The 18,042-nt window shown below is 39.5% G+C and overlaps 1 protein-coding gene across 10 annotated transcripts in view; it reads right to left on the bottom strand.

Annotated features, from left to right (window-relative positions):
• SYNJ2 (synaptojanin 2) overlaps positions 1-18,042 on the bottom strand; it is a 68,664-nt gene that overhangs the window by 40,685 nt on the left and 9,937 nt on the right. For 4 of the 10 annotated variants that reach the window (XM_086868300.1, XM_086868321.1, XM_023923432.2 and 1 more), the window contains exons 2-4: positions 15,109-15,195; positions 6,656-6,926; positions 4,036-4,261 (exon numbers count right to left, since the gene is read on the bottom strand). In XM_086868300.1, the coding sequence (XP_086724426.1) occupies positions 4,036-4,261; positions 6,656-6,926; positions 15,109-15,195 (584 nt within the window). The other 6 variants (XM_086868345.1, XM_086868338.1, XM_086868329.1 and 3 more) reach the window with 4 other exon arrangements.

Below are 18,042 nucleotides of genomic sequence, written 5' to 3'. Positions count from 1 at the left end.
TTCAAACAGCAAAATTCATTACAGGCTCAAGGGGTACGCAGAGACACAGCCCCTGATGAAATGGATACTCAGATGGCATATTTGAGGATTCCCAGCTCTGCCACACAAAGAGCATGGACAGCAGATGGCCTAAACCTCTAAACCTAATACCTCTCCATGGGTCCCTTTAGCTCAGGCCATGGAACTCAAGGATATATTTGCCAAAATAATCCTTTTTGCCTTGCCTGGAGCATGCTAAAACTTGATCCAGAAAATAAATCAACCACATGATTTCATCCATCCCTTTCCTGAAGAGCTATCCAACACAGTCTAGGAGGTATTGTGAAATAGGGATAATTTTCCTTAATCCATGCCTGACATTTTTTTTCTGAAACTGGAAGAAAGGCAAGGTTAATTCAAATTCTTGGTATTTCCTTTTAATGCTTTCTCAAAGTTTCAATTTTCTTTACTGAACAATTCCATGAAGGGGGAAAAACTGAAACCATTTATTTGTCTTTGGTTAATTAGAAGTGTTCCTTATAATCCACATAGTAAGATTTTAGTGTAACTCTTTGGAGGATAACTGGGAGAAGAGCTGAAATGTAAAGAGTGTAACAGGCACACAAACTAAATGAAGAAAGCATTTCTAGTTCCTCAAAGCTATCGGAAGAAAAGAATTACAATAATGCAACACAGTCTCAACTTCAAAGGATTACTAGGGGAGGAATAAAAGGTGAAGGAAAACATTTAAGCTACAACTGAGAAACAGAGACTGATTTAAAAGCTACTTGAGAATTAACTGCAATATTGCAAGCTCTCCAAGTAGAAAGGGCTACCATCCCATTACAAAATATTTGTCAGCAAATCTGAAAGCTGAGCACACTGAAGGGATTGACCTCTTTCCTCTTAATTTTGTTTTTCCTTAAGTCTTTCCTATAATATTTTCTTTCTTCTTTCTTCATAAAGACACAAGCCAAACTATCAATAAACTTAAAGGTATACTAGAAGTTGTTATTTATCTTTTTTAAAGAAAAAGTGAAGCTATTTTACTTTCCCCCCTTTCTTCTCAAACACTGAGTCACAGCAGTTAAGTGAGCCCACAAAAAAATGACTCATTGCAGAGCTGAAATGCCACAAGGCTAACTCAGTGGGAGACAAAAGCATACCATCTATGCATAAAAGAGCTGCCTGCAGATAAGATTAATTGTTTCTCCCTCTTCTAAAAACAGAAAAATGTTAGAAGCAATTCCTACAAAGAGGGGAAAAGTCCTGGGTTTTCCAGAATCCTAGGGTGCTATTTATCTGTGAAAGCACATAGCCAACATGCCATTATACTGTACAGGCTGCAGTAAATGGAAACAAAATCTTATTCAGCCAAGATATTACCTCACAGGAGATTAGTCAGGCGTTTACTATGAAAGTAGGAGAGAGTTTATTCTTGGACTCTTCCCTCCTAATGGCAAGGGGATGCCAGCTTGAACTGGATCTCAGGCATCCTGGTGGTTAGCCCAACTTTGCTTTCTTAGGACATGCAGCTTGGTAAAACTAGTGTTTAGCACTATTAGTAACAGCAACCTTCTTTTCCTTATTTTCTTTGGTTTTAGAAACCAAACGAAAACACACAACCCTTTAAAACTGCAAACTCTGTAATTCTGGACCCACTCAAGCCTTTCACCCTAAAACCATTTCGCTCTTGCACTTTCGCTTACCCGGTTGAAAAAAAACCTCAAAAGGCTTCAGTTCTCCCACTCCAGCATCTGGCTGAATGGGAACAAAGCACAGCAATTCCCACAAAGAGCCTGACCCAGACCCAGCTAAGGGAAGCATCAGCAATCAAGTACTGTTTTGCCATTCACCAGGAGCCAATCCTCAGGTTTTCTGCTGGAACACAAAGACCACCTTATTTTTCATGCTAAACATTTGTAACATGATGTACTCCAGGAATATAACAAAATAAAATTAGTTACTTCTGATCCACCTAGTGAGCAGGATAGCAGAATTACCCATAATAAGTCAACTACTAAGTGCAGTGCCACAAATGTGAGACTCACTGAAAAAAAGCTGACAACCCGTTCTAACATTTCTTCCCCTGCTTTTCAGCAAGTAAACATTCTTCAAATCCTGAGTAACAGGATTAGTGCTTTCCACTAATATTCATAAGAAGATACTCAACTAAAATAGCAGAATGTACCAGGTATCACTTAAAATGGCATATCTCCCTTCTGTTCCCAGCTTCCATGGGAAAATTCCACTTTTCAGTAAGCAAACATAGCTGTATCTCCCAATGCACTGACAGACTTTCTAGAAATGTGCAGATGTTGCAAGACATGACTTGCAATTGCTTTGGAGCAGTGACACGCAAGAGAATTACTAGCAGAAAGTTTGGAGGCTGATATTAGAGACCCAAACACTGCAGGGGAAGATGCAGCTTCACATTCAACAAGCTGAATTTGTGGAAGCCTGTACACTAAGTGGAAAGATGTCAGCCTAACTGAAAATGCAGGCATACCAGAAAAAGGAGGGACATGAGCAAGAAGTCACCCACATCCCCAGAGAGAACTCTGACCACTGGGCAGAAAGTCACACATATGACATTGTGCATGTTTTGAGCACCTCTTGGGAATCAAACCTCACCAGCAGGCTGAGGAATACCAGTCTGCAATTCCTCCAGGCATCCTCTGGAGGATCAAAGCACTGTCAAATCTGAAGTAGCTCTTCATATGCCTTTAGGCAGAACCAGGTGAAAAGGTTAAAGCTGTATTATGAAGACAACAACTTAGAGGAAATGTGGAAAGTACCCAAACATGGCTGGATTTTGTACAAACAGGTGCCTGAAGGCATGCCTGGCTCATGTAGTGGGATAACAGGAAGGAACTCACTGGGTGAGAGCTGCTACATTTGCACATTGCTGTGAGGAAATACCAGAGCAGTCAGCCCACAAAAGTGTGGGCACCTTTGAGAGTGGGTGCCTTCCTCAGCCATGAGGCACAGGCTTTCAATGACAGCTCAAGTATCTCTACCCTGTCCTGATTGTTTCATGCTCCTCTTACAAGCATCACATAAACAATCTACTTTCATTGTACATGCACCTACACATATAGACGCATACGTACACAACCTATGCCACATATGCCACTCTGCAGGTATGCCCAGAAGATGCTGAAAACAATCAACTTTTAGGAGTAAATCCCTGATCTTTGTTGAAAACTACCAGCCATTTGTCTATTCTGTTTATACAGTGATCCATTTCTGTATGATGGTTCTGACTGCTAGTAATTACTACTTCAGTTCAAAAAGGAAAAGGTGGTAGTACCTGAGTAAGAAAGCACTTTCTTCAGCTGGCACAGAAGACTTCAGATTCTCCATGGTCCAGTGCTTTTTACTGACTTTCAAGGCAGCAAGCTAAAACCATGTGCAATAAAACCAAGTGACTCTGTTGTTTTGTTTGGCTGTGCCAATCAAGGGAGCCTGCTGAATGCATTTCACACACATAATTTGTCTCAGCATCAGCCGGAAATGAGGCTTTTACCACACATGTATAAAAACTGTCATACCACCTCACACTGGAGAGAATCCAGCACAAACCAGTGGGGAATATGAAAGCAGTCTCCTCCAAAATCAGTTAAACTAGAATTTGCCTGACTCTGAGAAGATTTTATTTTTTTCAACATTTTCTTTACTAGAGAAAGATGATTTGACAGTGAACTTTACTAGTCAAAGAAGAGGTCCCAGCACCTTTGCTAGACACCTTCCTGAATGGTTTAAAACCCCATATCTGCATTTCACTATAGTATCAAATGGCCAGACTTTCACACTCAGGAAAAAATAAAAAGTGTTAGTGAAAACTGTCTAAATGAAAAAGTCAAACAGAAAAAAAGACCAGATTGCAAAGAAATGCTTAATGGACAAGAACAAACAGATCTGTCGTGCAATAATATTTTAAATATTCTTGAAAAAAAACCACTTGCTGAGCTCCTTTAATTCTCATTGAAAACCCTGCCCCAATTAAACACGAATGGACTAAATTATGCAAAGCCATTGGATACATCCTCTTACCTGCTCTGTCTCAACAAAGTTAGACACATGTCCATCATCATTGACCCCTCGGACGTGGAAGCGGACACCAGCTCGCTCGCAGCTGATGCGAGAGATGAGGCAGGCTTTTGCCTTCTTGTGGGAAGCATAAACAGTGCGAATGTCCACGACTCCACAGACCACTTTCAGCAGCCAGTCGGAGCAGTTCACCTGGTAGTGTTTGAAGGGCACATGCAATAGCTGGTTCCTGAAAGGTTCAACAACATGCAGGCACATTACTGAATAAAACAAACAGACAGGCATGCGTGCCACCTGACAGCTATCACTAATCAATTAATGTTTTATGACCCCTTTTCTGCTGTGCCTTATCTCTAAGCAAACCCAGGAAATATCAGGAAGAAACCCTTGAGAACTACTACAGTGAACTGAACGTGGCAAATTTTAACCGAACAGCTACCACCAAGGTGCTGTCTTTATATCTTGTACCTGTCTTATAAATTCAGATGCAAATGTCACCTCTTTCAGCTCCAGAAATTTATATTTAGTAATCTTTTTCATAAATTACAGTGTTGTCAAACTAATTACTTTTTTTTGGAAGAGTACCACCTGGACATTAGCATTCAGTACAGGATGAAGAACTGGTTCAAAATCCACCAGGTTTTTTTTAAAAAAAAATATCAAGCAGAAACTGGATCTGTAAGCCACTGGAGATACTGCAAAAAGTACTATTTAAAATGAAGAGGAACATCTGTTCTAAACTTCAAGATCAAGAACTCAACAAACTTGTCATGTCTCATTAACAATGATAATAGTCTCCTCTATTATGATATTTTTCTTTATTTAATGTTTCAAAATGTGCCTTTAGTCATACAGGAGGGCCAGAAAAATATCTTTTATGACTGTGCATTACTCAATAGAGGAGCTGTAACAAAGTGTGAAACCCCTGAAAATATTTTCTTCTAGAGTACAGCATTTACCTGAAAAAGGTGCAAGGCATTATCACATTTTTAATCTAAATATGTAATGGAAAAAGCAGCTCTAAAACAATTTTTGCTATCTGTTCTACCTCTTTCTCCCAGTTCTACTTGCAAAGGAAGTCCTCACTCAGGCAAATTCCAGTACAATTTTTTTTTTGTTCTTGCAGTTCATTGAACAGGCAGTTTGTGTTGTCTATAACTAAGGTCATCTTACACTTTTCATTGTACAGCTATTTATCTCATTGTTTACTTTCCTCAAGCATCTATTGTTTGGTCTGAAATTTCCCATATCACCTAATTACCTCAAGATAAATTTTCTTTGGAACATCTTTTTGCCCTTAATGTGATATTGTCACCATTTTTCCCTGTTCTACAACCTATTGGAGAATGGAAACTCTTCAGAATTTACTTCTAGATGGACCAGAAGCAGCAAAGAAGGAAGGTTCAAATATACTTATCTTCCAAGAGGAAAGGTTTCAAAAGGCAGTAGCGGGAAAAAGAGTTAATTTTTTTTCTTTATTATAGGATATTGCCATCTTAGCAGTCTCATCACTGGAGTACAACTCATTTCTGCCATGTGTCTGACTTGACAATGCTTGGTGAGCTTTTGGAGAGGGATGCATCATTAGCACAGTTGAAAGCAAATATTTATTATGAATCTTTCTTCAGTTTTAAACTCAAACCACTAGATCCTACATCATAGGTGAAAAGATTATTTAGCCTAACTGAACTGCTCTCTCATGTTAATTTACCACCCATTATGAACATTTTCTTATTTAATATTCACCTACTTTGGGCCACAAACCTCACTGCACATTCTAGCAGCACATCCACATTTAACCCTGCCAGTTATTTTCCACCTACATCAAACCCTCATTTATTTCCAGAACAGCTATTCCTGCTGTGTGACTATCTTTCTGTTCAAAAAGAACGGAGCAGGGGGGTGAAAGGGTATAGAAATGCAAGCATTATGCCAAAACTTGCAAAGCAAACAAGCTGAATTACATCAACAAAGCATTGCGTTTTCTCCTTTCCCCTCAACCAATACTTACCACAATACAAGATATTTTTTTTCTTTGCTTTATAAGCACAAGAAAGTAAAAAGCACAGAACAGTGTATTGCAGGCATTTCTTTTTCGTGCAACTTAAGTTTTCACTGAGCTGTGAACATATTAATATTGATGTTTTCTTGATGTTTTCAACATAAAAACATAGAAACTAGGGGACATTACTGAAACAATAAACTACAGACTTTAAACACATGCTTTTAAAAAATAACAGATACTTCAGTGCAAATGATGGGATTTAGGAACAGTTTAAGCACAGGTTTCTATTAGATAACTTTAAAGAAAATCATTAAAAAGGACTACAGGGGAAACCATTCGTGACATATAGGGACATGTTTCCATAGTATGAGCAATATATATCTTGTATTTTCCCCTTCGAAGCATAAATGTTATTTTATAACTGCACTTCACTATCAGATTAATTTTAATTAAACACAAGTTACCATGAATTCATTAAAGCCACCTGCCCTGTAAAAGGTCAGTGAAAGGAAAGGAGATGCACTTGAAATGCACATGTTCACTTCCCTCTGAGAATGTCTAACCAATGAGATACAGGTGGGGACAACAGAAGATCAGGGTATAACATGCAGTACTAACCAGAAGAACGAGTTACCAGATTCATAGTTGTTATCACCCTGCTTCTGAGCCCTCACAGTCAGGTCAAAGTTTGAGCCTGCATTAGGCCAGGAGAAATAGAACATCCCAGAGTTCAGTATTTTCTTCAATGCAGTAACACGCTCGTCTTCCTTGGTTTCTTCCTGGAGAGGACAGAAATCTGTTGCAGTAATTTTATAAACTTCAGCGTCCAGGATTTTTCCCACTGATGTACAGCCTGTCACCAGGACCAGAAAGTGCAGCCGAGTGTTACCTAGAAAGTGACAGACAGTTACAAAAGGGTTATTTCCAGGTGGACACAGCTTCTCATCAGTTCTGTCACATGCAACGCTGACAGGGCACCAGCAGAGGCCAGCGTCTTTGCTTCACAAGAGAACAAACAGGCACAACAGATTTGCAGGCCACATTCTTTACATTTCTGAATTCCTCTTAACTGCAGACAAGTGGCTGGAATTGCACAATATTCCACAACACTTATCCATCGACATCCTTTGCTGCACTAGAGTGTGTTTTCCCCACTGACTTTATGAAGAGCAATGTGCTTACTATCGGGACACTACTCAAAAAATCAATTTCACCACCCTAGAGAACTTACAGCATTCAGATTCTTTACTGGATTCAGCTGAAGCTGGGCATGTTCAAACATTCGTAAAATTTCAGAATTACCAGTTCTTGAGATTTTGCTTTTTATATCACTAACACGTGTACATGATTCGACGACAACCTCAGTTATCACTAAAACAATTACAGCTGCCTCAACTGTGAAATCATGAAGCAGCTGAACTTCAGGGCCCCAAAACTAAAAGATAAGTTTGGAGTTTTAGAACCTCACTGTAATCAGATCCCTCATACACAGAACCATTTCAACCTCTGTTCATTCTCTCTGAAATGCTAATTAAGAAGCAGTAGAATAATTCTTCTGGAAATGCTGGTATTGCTACAAACTGCTTGATTCACTTAAATTGGCCTGTAATGGAGACAATGTCATCCTAGTCACTCCAGTTAGTAAGAAAAGGTAGAAATGAGCCAAGATTTTTTAATTTAGCACAGCAGAACCAACAGCTGACCTGCCAAGAGCAAGCTAATTAGCTAAGGGCACAGTGACAATCTGGGACAGTATGGCTTCAAGACAGCAAAAGGGAACACTTCTCAGCATCACTTTTCAACCCTCCAGGGTGACCCACTGTCTGAAAATGCACACCAGCTCTCACACAACAACTATTCTTTTTCTGAAACACCAGTAGGGGAGTCCTTGTTTTCAGATAACAGGCTGACTACAGAAACTAGAGTTAGGGGTGGTTTTCAGCAGGGCCAAAATATTTGCATAAGCACGTGGGACTGGAATGGCAGGACAAGGTGGGAGATTAGATCTTATTCATTCTGTTCTGCTGACTCCAGTTTTGTACAAAGGCCAGTGTAGGTGGTATTTACTAAAAAGCTCTGTTCATCACATTTCTTTCTGTAACAACGCTGTGCCATGTTCTGCTTCTTGAGTGCTTTCAAGAAGTATGTCTTCTGTGCTTGTGATATCACAGCCAAGAGCTAGAAATACTGAGTTTATTCCTCCTTTGCACATGACTTTGCGTAATAATAAAGAGATATATTATGACGAGACACATCAGTTATCACCATGAGAGTTCATAACTGACCAAATACTGCCTTGCAGCCTCCAGAAAGGGTTAGCAGGAGTTAGTTGTCTCTCAGGATAGCTTCTGTGACTGAGCTGAAACCATGCAAAACTGACGAGCTCAAAGTAAACCTCACTCATGAGACTCTGGAAGCAATATATAGGAACACTTATAAGTATGCCTTAATATCAGTCGACTTTGTTAGTCACAGAAAAACAGCAGTGAAGGACTTGGAGAGCTGCCTGGGTGTGATGCTGAGACAAAGACTACAAGTACTTTCATTGTCTTCGGTGACCTTAAGCCTTCCTCGACAGTTCAGAAGAGATCAAATGAGAAAGTCAATATTAAAATAGCCAAAGAGAACAAAAACTTAGTAATACAGGGCTTGTCACCTGTGGTTCTGCCCTTCGAGGAGCTTGTAACCAGTGGAAAATCACTGGATCTATACAGAATAATCCTCTAGTTTAAGAAGGTGTTGAGTAGGAATATTTGCCTTACCTAGAAACTTGCTCTTGCTTACCAGAGACTATGAACTCTTTTTACTACCTCCTCCACTCAACCACTCACCCCCACACGGGATACTCATCTACACATTCAAAAGTCCAGCATCTCTACTCCCTTAAAACACTAGCTAATAAGCTCCAAAAAAGTAATCACACCTAAGAAGGTATTGCATTGTCCCTAAAGTATAACAAGATTGGTTTTCTAAAGCTGTGATACTCTTCTGCCACTGGGCAGTAACTCTGCATGAAAACAGTCAGGGTTGTTCAGCCTGGAGAAAACCTTATTACAGCCTTTCAATATTTAAAGGGGGCCTATAACTAAAGATGGGGAGAGACTTTTCACAAGGGCTTGTAATGATAAGACATGGGGCAACAGTTTTCCACTGAGTGCAAATTTAGATTGAATACAAGGAAGACATCTTTTACAGTGAGAGTAGAGAAACAGTGGAACAGGTTTTCCAGGGAAGTTGTGGGTGCCTCAACCCTGGGAAGCATTCCAGGCCAGGTTGGAAGGGCTTTGAGCAACCTGGTCTAGAGGTAGGTGTCCCTGCCCATGACAGGGGCAGTGAAAATAGATGGTCTGTAAAGGTCCCCTCTGACTCGAGCCATTCTACAGTTCTATATACACAGAATAAGTCTCTCTACAGTACTCCAAATTATATAGCAGCCACAATGCACTTTTCATACCTTTTAACAGAGACAGGCTGGCAAAGGAGCTCACACTTACAGCCCAGAAAACTGGAGAAAAAGGATGAAAAGAGAGATTTAAGGTATAATAAAGCTAGCTTGCTTTGACACTTGGTCCTCCCAGGCTGCTCCGTGAGTTCAGACCTCTCCTATTTGCTTAAAAACTTGCTTAAATCACTCAGGATATGCTGCAAAACAGCCAATGCAGAAACCCTAAAACACCACAGCCCCAGCTTCTTAACACAGATCTGTCTGACTCTGTACCTTGGAAAAAAGTCCCAAGCCTCATCTTTTGATAGCACTTTCATTCCAGTTGGTATTTGGACAGTGTTCCTGAGAACCAGCACTGGACTATCACTGCACTGTCTGCAGGAGGAAGAATCTTGCTTGATGTGCACGCCCTCCTGGCACAGGGAACAAGCTAATCACAATATCCATTAACAGTGCTCTGTGCCTGTGCCTCAGGTGTCCTGCCTGTTTTTATTCACAGCACAGATGTAGCCATGGTGTTCTGAGCAGAGGTAATGCTCCTGTCAACCTTTCACCCTTTTAGAGCCTCACACAGTAGAATTAATGCTGCCAAAACACTGCCTCACTATTCATCTTTTAGTCATGTCTCCGTTAAGGTGTAAGAAATTACTCATCATTAAGCTATACAGCTACACACAGAGAAGGCTTTCCCTGTCTTCCCTTCTTTACCAGCAACATCTAGACAGGCCTATGGTTTTAAATTATGACATGAAAATCCTTCAGATTGCAGTTGTCTCTTTAGGTCAATTCTACTTGGTACCAACCACCAACCACATCAGCTGTAGACTATTCACCATAATCCCACCTTGGAAAATATTTTTTTTCCTTTAACTTACACAAATATGCACAAGTTACACAAATATTTAATGTGCAATCATCATATTAATCTTTCTAAACTGCACACATAGATGAAAGTGATTGAGGAATGTAAGTACTGCAATTAATTTTAAATGAAAATAGAAATGTACTTCCTGTCCTTGGGATGCAATCTGGAATGTATTAAAGAAATCTCTGAAATAATTTTAGAGCAAGAAGTGAAGTGTTCCTTACTGGTCATGCTTTCTGCAGCAACATCTATGAAAAAGAAAGACCCACATATAGTACAAAAGAAAAACATTACTTCAAGTGCTTATGGATCAAACTTTGATCTCAAATAAATGGGTACAAATGTTCATGCATTGTCACCAAGATCACTATTTTGCTCCATTACAGCTATCAATCACTACAACAATTTGTAAAAAAACACTTTAGAATAAATATAAGAAATGTGTTGCTCATGGTGATATGCACTGAATGCCCTTTCATTAGGTTGCACAAGAGAGGGAGAGGATGAAGAAAATTTAGCACAGAAACAAGACAATAATAATTTCCATCCATTTTTTCAAATGCTCTTGTGAAACCAACTGCCTTTATCCAAGTTGAACAGGAAATACAGTTCTGGTATGTCACACTGTACAATAATAAACTGAAGTTTCTGTATTTAACACGTCTACATGACTCAAGGCAATTGTTTCCCCTGCAGCTTAGGGGATAATTTCAGTGTTGCCTATTTTGAGCTACAGTGAAAAGGAATCAATATCTAATTCTTATTTTGCCCTTCTTAACTGTAACTATTTCACTCAAGACTGCTTTTTCTTTCCAAAATGGATTTTCTTGCTCTCTCCATTCCATCACAGTCATGCCATTGCCTTATGTTCCCTCAGACTTTTCCATCTCCACTCCACACATACTCCACTCCATTTTATAGTCCACTAAAAACCAATTTTGCCTCTCATCTGTCTTCAAAAATAGCAACAGAACACAGCAGAGCAGCACATTCTAACCACCTAGCTGAAAATTCCTGAGGATATCTACAGCAGAATTATGAAGAGAGCCAAGACTTTCCAAACTACCATTTTAGTCTCAAAGATACTCCTCTTTCTCATTCTTCAAAATACAATTACATATTTAGGAAGTGTGAAAAAAGAACAGAAGACAGGTACTTAGTTATCCTTTTTGCCTTTGAAATTTCTTCCTTTCAACTACACACAGTGTATGTGACACAAGAGTGAGAGTATATACACAATCAAATGAATTCAGAATGTCTCCCCAAATACAGCAGCTGTATTAAACCAAACAACCTATGTGGTGATGGTGTTAAAATATCCCCTTATGTATGCATCTCTTTCTGACACCACAGTATCTGAGAAAAACACTGTAAAGCCAGCTCTTTTAACACTTTGCTTAAGATGTATTTGTCACTGCTAGATCTTCTTTGGCAGCAAAATCTTGGCTGAGGTACAGCTCAGAGACACTGTACAATTCATTCTGCTGCCATCCATCTCACAAAAGAAAGCAAAAGAACTTAGTGAGTCATGTTAACAGACATAAGTACATAGAAGTGAATGTTATTACTGGTGGGAAACATTAACTTTGTGAGTCAGTTTCACATATTTCATCTACTTTCTTGTGAAAAGCACGATCTACTTTGGCAGGCATACAATGTGATTTATTTGGATTTCTAAGTAGCGATGTTTACAGATTAATTGAAATGTTCAGAGACATCTTTCATGTCTTGGCAAAAAGTTTCCCCTTCTGCTCTACAAATATACTCTTAATATCCCTGTGGAATGTATTTTCACCAGTACTCTCAGTTAATTTAATACTTATGGTCTGCATGTTTCCAGTAGTAAGAAAAAATGCCGATACTCCTGAACAAAGTCTGTGCAACCACTGAAGCTCAGTGAAGAGCTAGCCAATTCTGCCTTTGATTGCAGCTGCTAAAATACTTACACAAAAAAGGAAAAAGTTACATTGCATTCCTGTGGTCATTTGACTCCCCCTGGCTGGATGCCAGGTGCCCACCAAAGTTGCTCTGTCACTCCCCTCCTCAGCTGGGCATAGAAGAAAAATAAAATAAAAGGCTTATGGGTTGAGATAAGGGCAGGACAGATCATTTAGCAGCTATGGGCAAAACAGACTTGGGGAAGTTAGTTTTATGTGTCACTAATCAAAACAGAGTAGGACAATGAGTAAAACACCTTCCTTCACCTCTCCCTTTTCCCCAGGCTTAACTGTACTCTAAATTTTCTCTTCCCCAGTGGTGCAGGGGGATGGGAAATGGGCACTGTGATCAGTTCATCACTCATTGTCTCTGCTGCTCCTTTCTCCTCATGAGGAGCACTCCTCACACTCTTTCCCTGCTCCAGCATGGAGACCCTCCCATGGAAGACAGTCCTCCTTGAACTTCTCCAGCAATACTCCGTCCCACAGACTGCAGTTCTTCACAAACTGCTCCAGCATGGGTCCCTCACACAGGGTGCAGGCCTTCTGGAACAAACTGCTCCAAGGTGGGTCCCCCCCAGCGTCACAAATCCAGCCAGCAAACCTGCTCCAGCGTGGCCTCCTCTCTCCATGGGTCCACAGGTCCTGCCAGGAGCCTGCTCCACTGCATGTCTCCCAAATGGTCACAGCCACCTTCAGGTACCTGCTCCAGAGTGGACATCCAAGGGCTGCAGGTGGATCTCTGCTCCACCATGGACATCCAAGGGCTGCAGGTGGATCTCTGCTTCACCATGGACATCCAAGGGCTGCAGGTGGATCACTGTGCCCCCATGGACCTCCATGGGCTGCAGAGGCACAGCTGTTTCCCCATGGGCTGCCGGGGAATCTGAGCTCAAACACCTGAAGCATCTCCTGCCCCTCCTTCCTCACTGGCCTTGGTGTCTGCAGAGCTGTTTCTCTCACATATTCTAACTCTGCCCTTCTCCAGCTTCACCTGGGCAGGTTTCCCCCACTTCTTAAGTCTGTTATCCCAGAGGCACCACCACTGTTGCACAGTCTTGGCCAGCAGCACATCTGTCTTAGAGCCAGCTGGCATTGGCTCCATTGGACATGGGAAGCTTCCAGCAGCTTTTCAGAGAAGCCACACCTGTAGCCCCTCCTGCTACCAAAACCTTGCTACACAAACCCAGTACAATTCTTTGTAGTGTTAATCTTTTACGTAAGCAACAGCTAAAGGGAAGGAATTCACAGTAAGATGGAAGGTCTAAATCAGACTGTGACAAAAACCTGGGCTATGTCTTGAATAGTGAGATACCAGACATGCATCTTGGATTTTTAAAACACGTTCAGAAGCAGATGTTAGCTTACCTTCACTTACCATTACAGCATGACCCTCTGACATTTCACTGAGTTTTAACAACCCCTTCCAAAGCAAGTCCTGTACCAGAACTTGTAATCTAATGCTAGAACAAGGCAGAGATACAGTGACAAAGCTCAAGAAGGAAAAACCTCACACTTTCAGAGCACTGAAGTTAAGCATATGTTGTTCAAGAAGAAATAAGGACATGAGAAAAAGTAAGGCTGAGAATATTTCACACCCCACTTGAAATTGTTCACCTTTTAACATGAAGATGAAAATTGGATACGTTTGGTTCCCACCACATACAAAAACTACCCTTATCTGTAGCTTGAAGAGAATGAATTCAACAGCTACATTCCTTTATTACTGCAACAGGATTCATTAGACTTCTATGAAGAAAAACAGAGCGAAGTGCCAAGAAAAGCTAATCACGAGTCCTCCATTTTAAATTACATTAGCGAATTGATATAAATCTCCAGAGAAACGTCTAATTAACTCAAAGAAACAAAACAAACAAAAAGCCCACATTCACTTAAAAAGACTAGATGGACCTAAAGCTTTAAATTATGACAAAAAAATCCTTCAGATTGTAGTTGCCTCTTCAGGTAAATTTCAAGTCATATTTTCCAGGCTGCAAAATGGCAAGCATGGTATCAAAGGACACAATTTTATCTTCTGGCCTAAATACAACAGTTCTCACACCACCACCGCCTTTGGTAGACTCCTTGACCAAGCATCAAGTTATTTGGAAAAGTCATTTCTCCAAGTGTAAATTAGGGCTCATTGTAACAACTTGGGAACAACGCGTACAGTGCTTTTTTATTTATGCATCTAAATCATCAGTGATTTTTAAGTACTGTGTAAGGTCCTATTATCTTCAAATCAATCACTGCAGTTCTCAAAACATGTTATTTCCATTAACATTCCTGCAGGCAGTGTAATAACAAGTCCTTTGCTAAATCAAATTCCCAAACCGTACAAAAATTCACATCAATGACAATAAACATTCCTTACTATACTAATTGAAGCCAGAGGCCTTCTTCTGCAAATCCTTATCCACATGAATGATTGAAGGCAATTAGGCATTATAGCAAGAACTGGCAATCTGTAGTACTGTACTTTCAGATGATAATCATGATAATCAGTGTCTAAACATGATCCTTAAAGAAGAGAAGAATTAAGAAATCATAGCTTGCCTTGGACAAATGTGGTAGGGAAGGGAGAATGGCAATTATCTTCAGGCAGCTAAGAACGTTAGACAAAACAAGTTTAGAAAAAAATTCATCCATCATTCAGTGATATGGTTTTGGCCCAAAACAGAAAAAGAAACAGATCTTTTCCAGACTGTACATGATAAAGTGCAACTAGCTTTCACAATTTAAGGAATTAGACAACTTTAGCCACTTATTGTCATTTAGCATTGTCTGGGCATTTTATAATCTCAGTCTGCAGATGGTGACTTACCACATTTAAGCTGAAGCTCTCCTAAGCAGCCGTAAGCATCCATGAGCTTTTCATACTGTCCTTTAATTGTATCCTTTTCTTCTGGAGCTAAGGAACAAAGAGAAAGGCAGGAAACTTAGTTATCCAGTCTTCATAAAATTTTCAGATTGCTATTAGTTCTGTTGCATAGGAACCAATGCTACCTAGGTTGATTTTTCTCAGTCAACAAGACTACAGTACAAAGGTAGGGTTAAAATGCTGTAAAACCATAGAGATTAAAACATGATGGAACAGAAACACCCATCACCACACACCGCCCTAGAAGAAAAAAGAGCACTCACTTTATTTTCAAATCAACCTGATCATTAGTAACAATTTTATTCTATGGTACAGCTGCCACATCAGATCCAGAATAAATAAAGAAATACATGAGCATATGTAAAATTTACACTGTTCTAAAATAAGAACAAAAACAACACTCAGTCTTGCCATAAGGTAAAATATAATATCTTTTCTTGGTGTACAAAAGGAGAGTTTATACTTCCAGACTCTCAGTCTAATTTCAGACAGAACTGGAATTTTTTTATGTAGGATATCATGATTTGATGTAGACACAACACCAGATGTTGGTTTTAAGAGGAATTAAACATATTTCAGTGAAGTAAGAATTAGTTAATTAAGTAAACAAAGGGTCAGATGCTCATGTTATATTTGTGCATTTCTGCAACAAGCAACTTCAATGGGCACATATTGAACATTAATATTGAAATTAACATTTCAATATTAAGCTAGACCACAGGTCAAACTTGTCACTGGCTATTTTAACATAAAACCAGCATACTTCCTGAATGAGTAAGTCTGCATTATGTATCTATTTCCCAATGAGGAGCAAGGTTAATCTCCCAAATGAGGAAAATAGACTGTAACCCTCAAATGTCCTTTTACTTCTTGATCTACAGATAAACAGCAACACAGTACTTTCAGAAATTTGCTATTAATATGCAATCTTATGCTCCTAATTAACTTCAGCAGTTAAAAAAACCCTGAAACCTCTGGGCATAAAAAGGACAAACTGAACTGCTTGCAATGGATGATAGAACAGAAAAGAGACTTCTCTTTATAAATCTCAAGAGGCAAGGAGCTTAGTGAGACACAGAAAACAAATAAATATCCCATATATTGCTGATGGTTTGAAGTGAAATGAAGGACAATTTCTCTTGCAAAATTCCTTAACAGAGGCAACACTCAAGAGTAATTAAAACATGTTTATCTCAATTTTTGCACTTGTGACAAGTAAAGAAAAGTTGTTTAATTTTTCCTGAATTTTGTTTTTAATACCACAGTTTTAAAACTTGCGTACTCTACTTTCTTAGAACACTAAGTAAATCAGGAGAAACTAGCAAAATGTTGATACCACACACACCAATGAAGCAAAGCATAAGCAACAGACAGAGGATAAAGTGATTTTATGGGGTAACATAAATCTCAGGACAATAATAATATTTAAATACTCAGTAATGGCACATTTTAAAGGCTGAGATTCTGCAAGCTCAGTTCTCAGGCACTTAAAAAACAATTTCAAAAAACCGGTTTAGACTGACTATAACAATGTTTGTTATAGTTATTGACTATAACAATTTGAAAAAATACCTCCCTGTCAAAGTTTTCTTATGTATTAGAATAAAAACAGGTTGAAAAAGGTGATGTTTCACTTTCCATGGCATCTTTACTAAATAGAAAAGAGCAGCAACAATATACTGACATTTTTTTCTTAAATCTGTTCCCTCCTTTAAAAGCTGTCTACATTAAATTAATTGTGCCACTTTAAAATAAAAAAGGGAAAGCCAAAACCAAAATTTTTGCTCCAAATATTCCAGCTTTAGGAAGAAATCTAAAACAAGAGAGACACCAAGAGATTTAGATCTGAGATGGATGTGGGAGCTCGTAAAGCCAGGCCAGGCACAACCTGAAAACATTTCAAAAGTCACTTCAAAAGCATGGCAATACTCTTTAAAATAGAATTACAAGTTGGAAAGTTGGCTGTTAAAAGTGTCTGGTAAGAGCACAATCCAAAAGAATGGAATTTATTTCAGTGTGGGATTAGGCAACATACAGTTCATTCCATTACTGGCAAGAAGTATCTGACACTGGCATGTGTGGAACCCACTGGAGTTTCCCAGGTCAAGCCAGTGGCACCACACACATGTCGGCTCCTGGCACAGGACTTCTCCAAACACTCAGCCAAACAGCTGTGTTTGCCAGATCTGGTACAGAAACACTGTCATTCTGGGCAAGCCACTTGTGCCTGACATCACTTGTGTCCTGACATCAGTCAGGACAGCAGCACCAGCAGAGCTGCTTGGAAGGAAGGAAGGAGCAGGAAAGGAACATGCCAAACAGACACAGCTATGTCTGTGGGTCATGCAAACAGAGAGGCCAGAATGTTTTAGTGCCTATGGACCACATTTGGGGGAGTGGTGTGTATAAATTCCCTCTGTTAAAGATACCAATGGAATTTGAAGTCTCTTGTCCTGTTACAGTCCTTGGTGTTGCACAAAGGACATTTCTGCAGAGGGCCTGAGCCAGGTTCATATCCTCTTATTAAAAAAAAGTATTTATAAATCTCAAAATCTTGTTGAAATCTCAAATAACTGTCATCAAAACCTAAAATATCTCCTAGAGCATTCAAGGAGTGCTAGGACACATGAGTCAGAATCAGAAAGAGTGCGGCTACACAGAGAACAAAACTTACGTGCTACTTTGTTGGATGAAGAGAGTTAAAGGGAAAATTTTCTGTGAAACACTTTAACCCTTGCAAAACAGGAGGCATACAATAATTCAATGAAACCAAGCTGCAATAAAATCAATTAAAAGTGACCTTTTCCATGCATAAAATATTTCAGAGCCAAAAAGCCTCACGCCATGAAAAGACATACAACTACATTATACCATAGT

The sequence above is a fragment of the Cyanistes caeruleus genome, chromosome 2 (genome assembly GCF_971803275.1).
Source record: "Cyanistes caeruleus chromosome 2, bCyaCae1.hap1.1, whole genome shotgun sequence".
NCBI lineage: Eukaryota > Metazoa > Chordata > Aves > Passeriformes > Paridae > Cyanistes > Cyanistes caeruleus.
The sequence above is the reverse complement of the archived record's forward strand: the minus strand, read 5'-3'. Positions and strand labels throughout refer to the sequence as shown.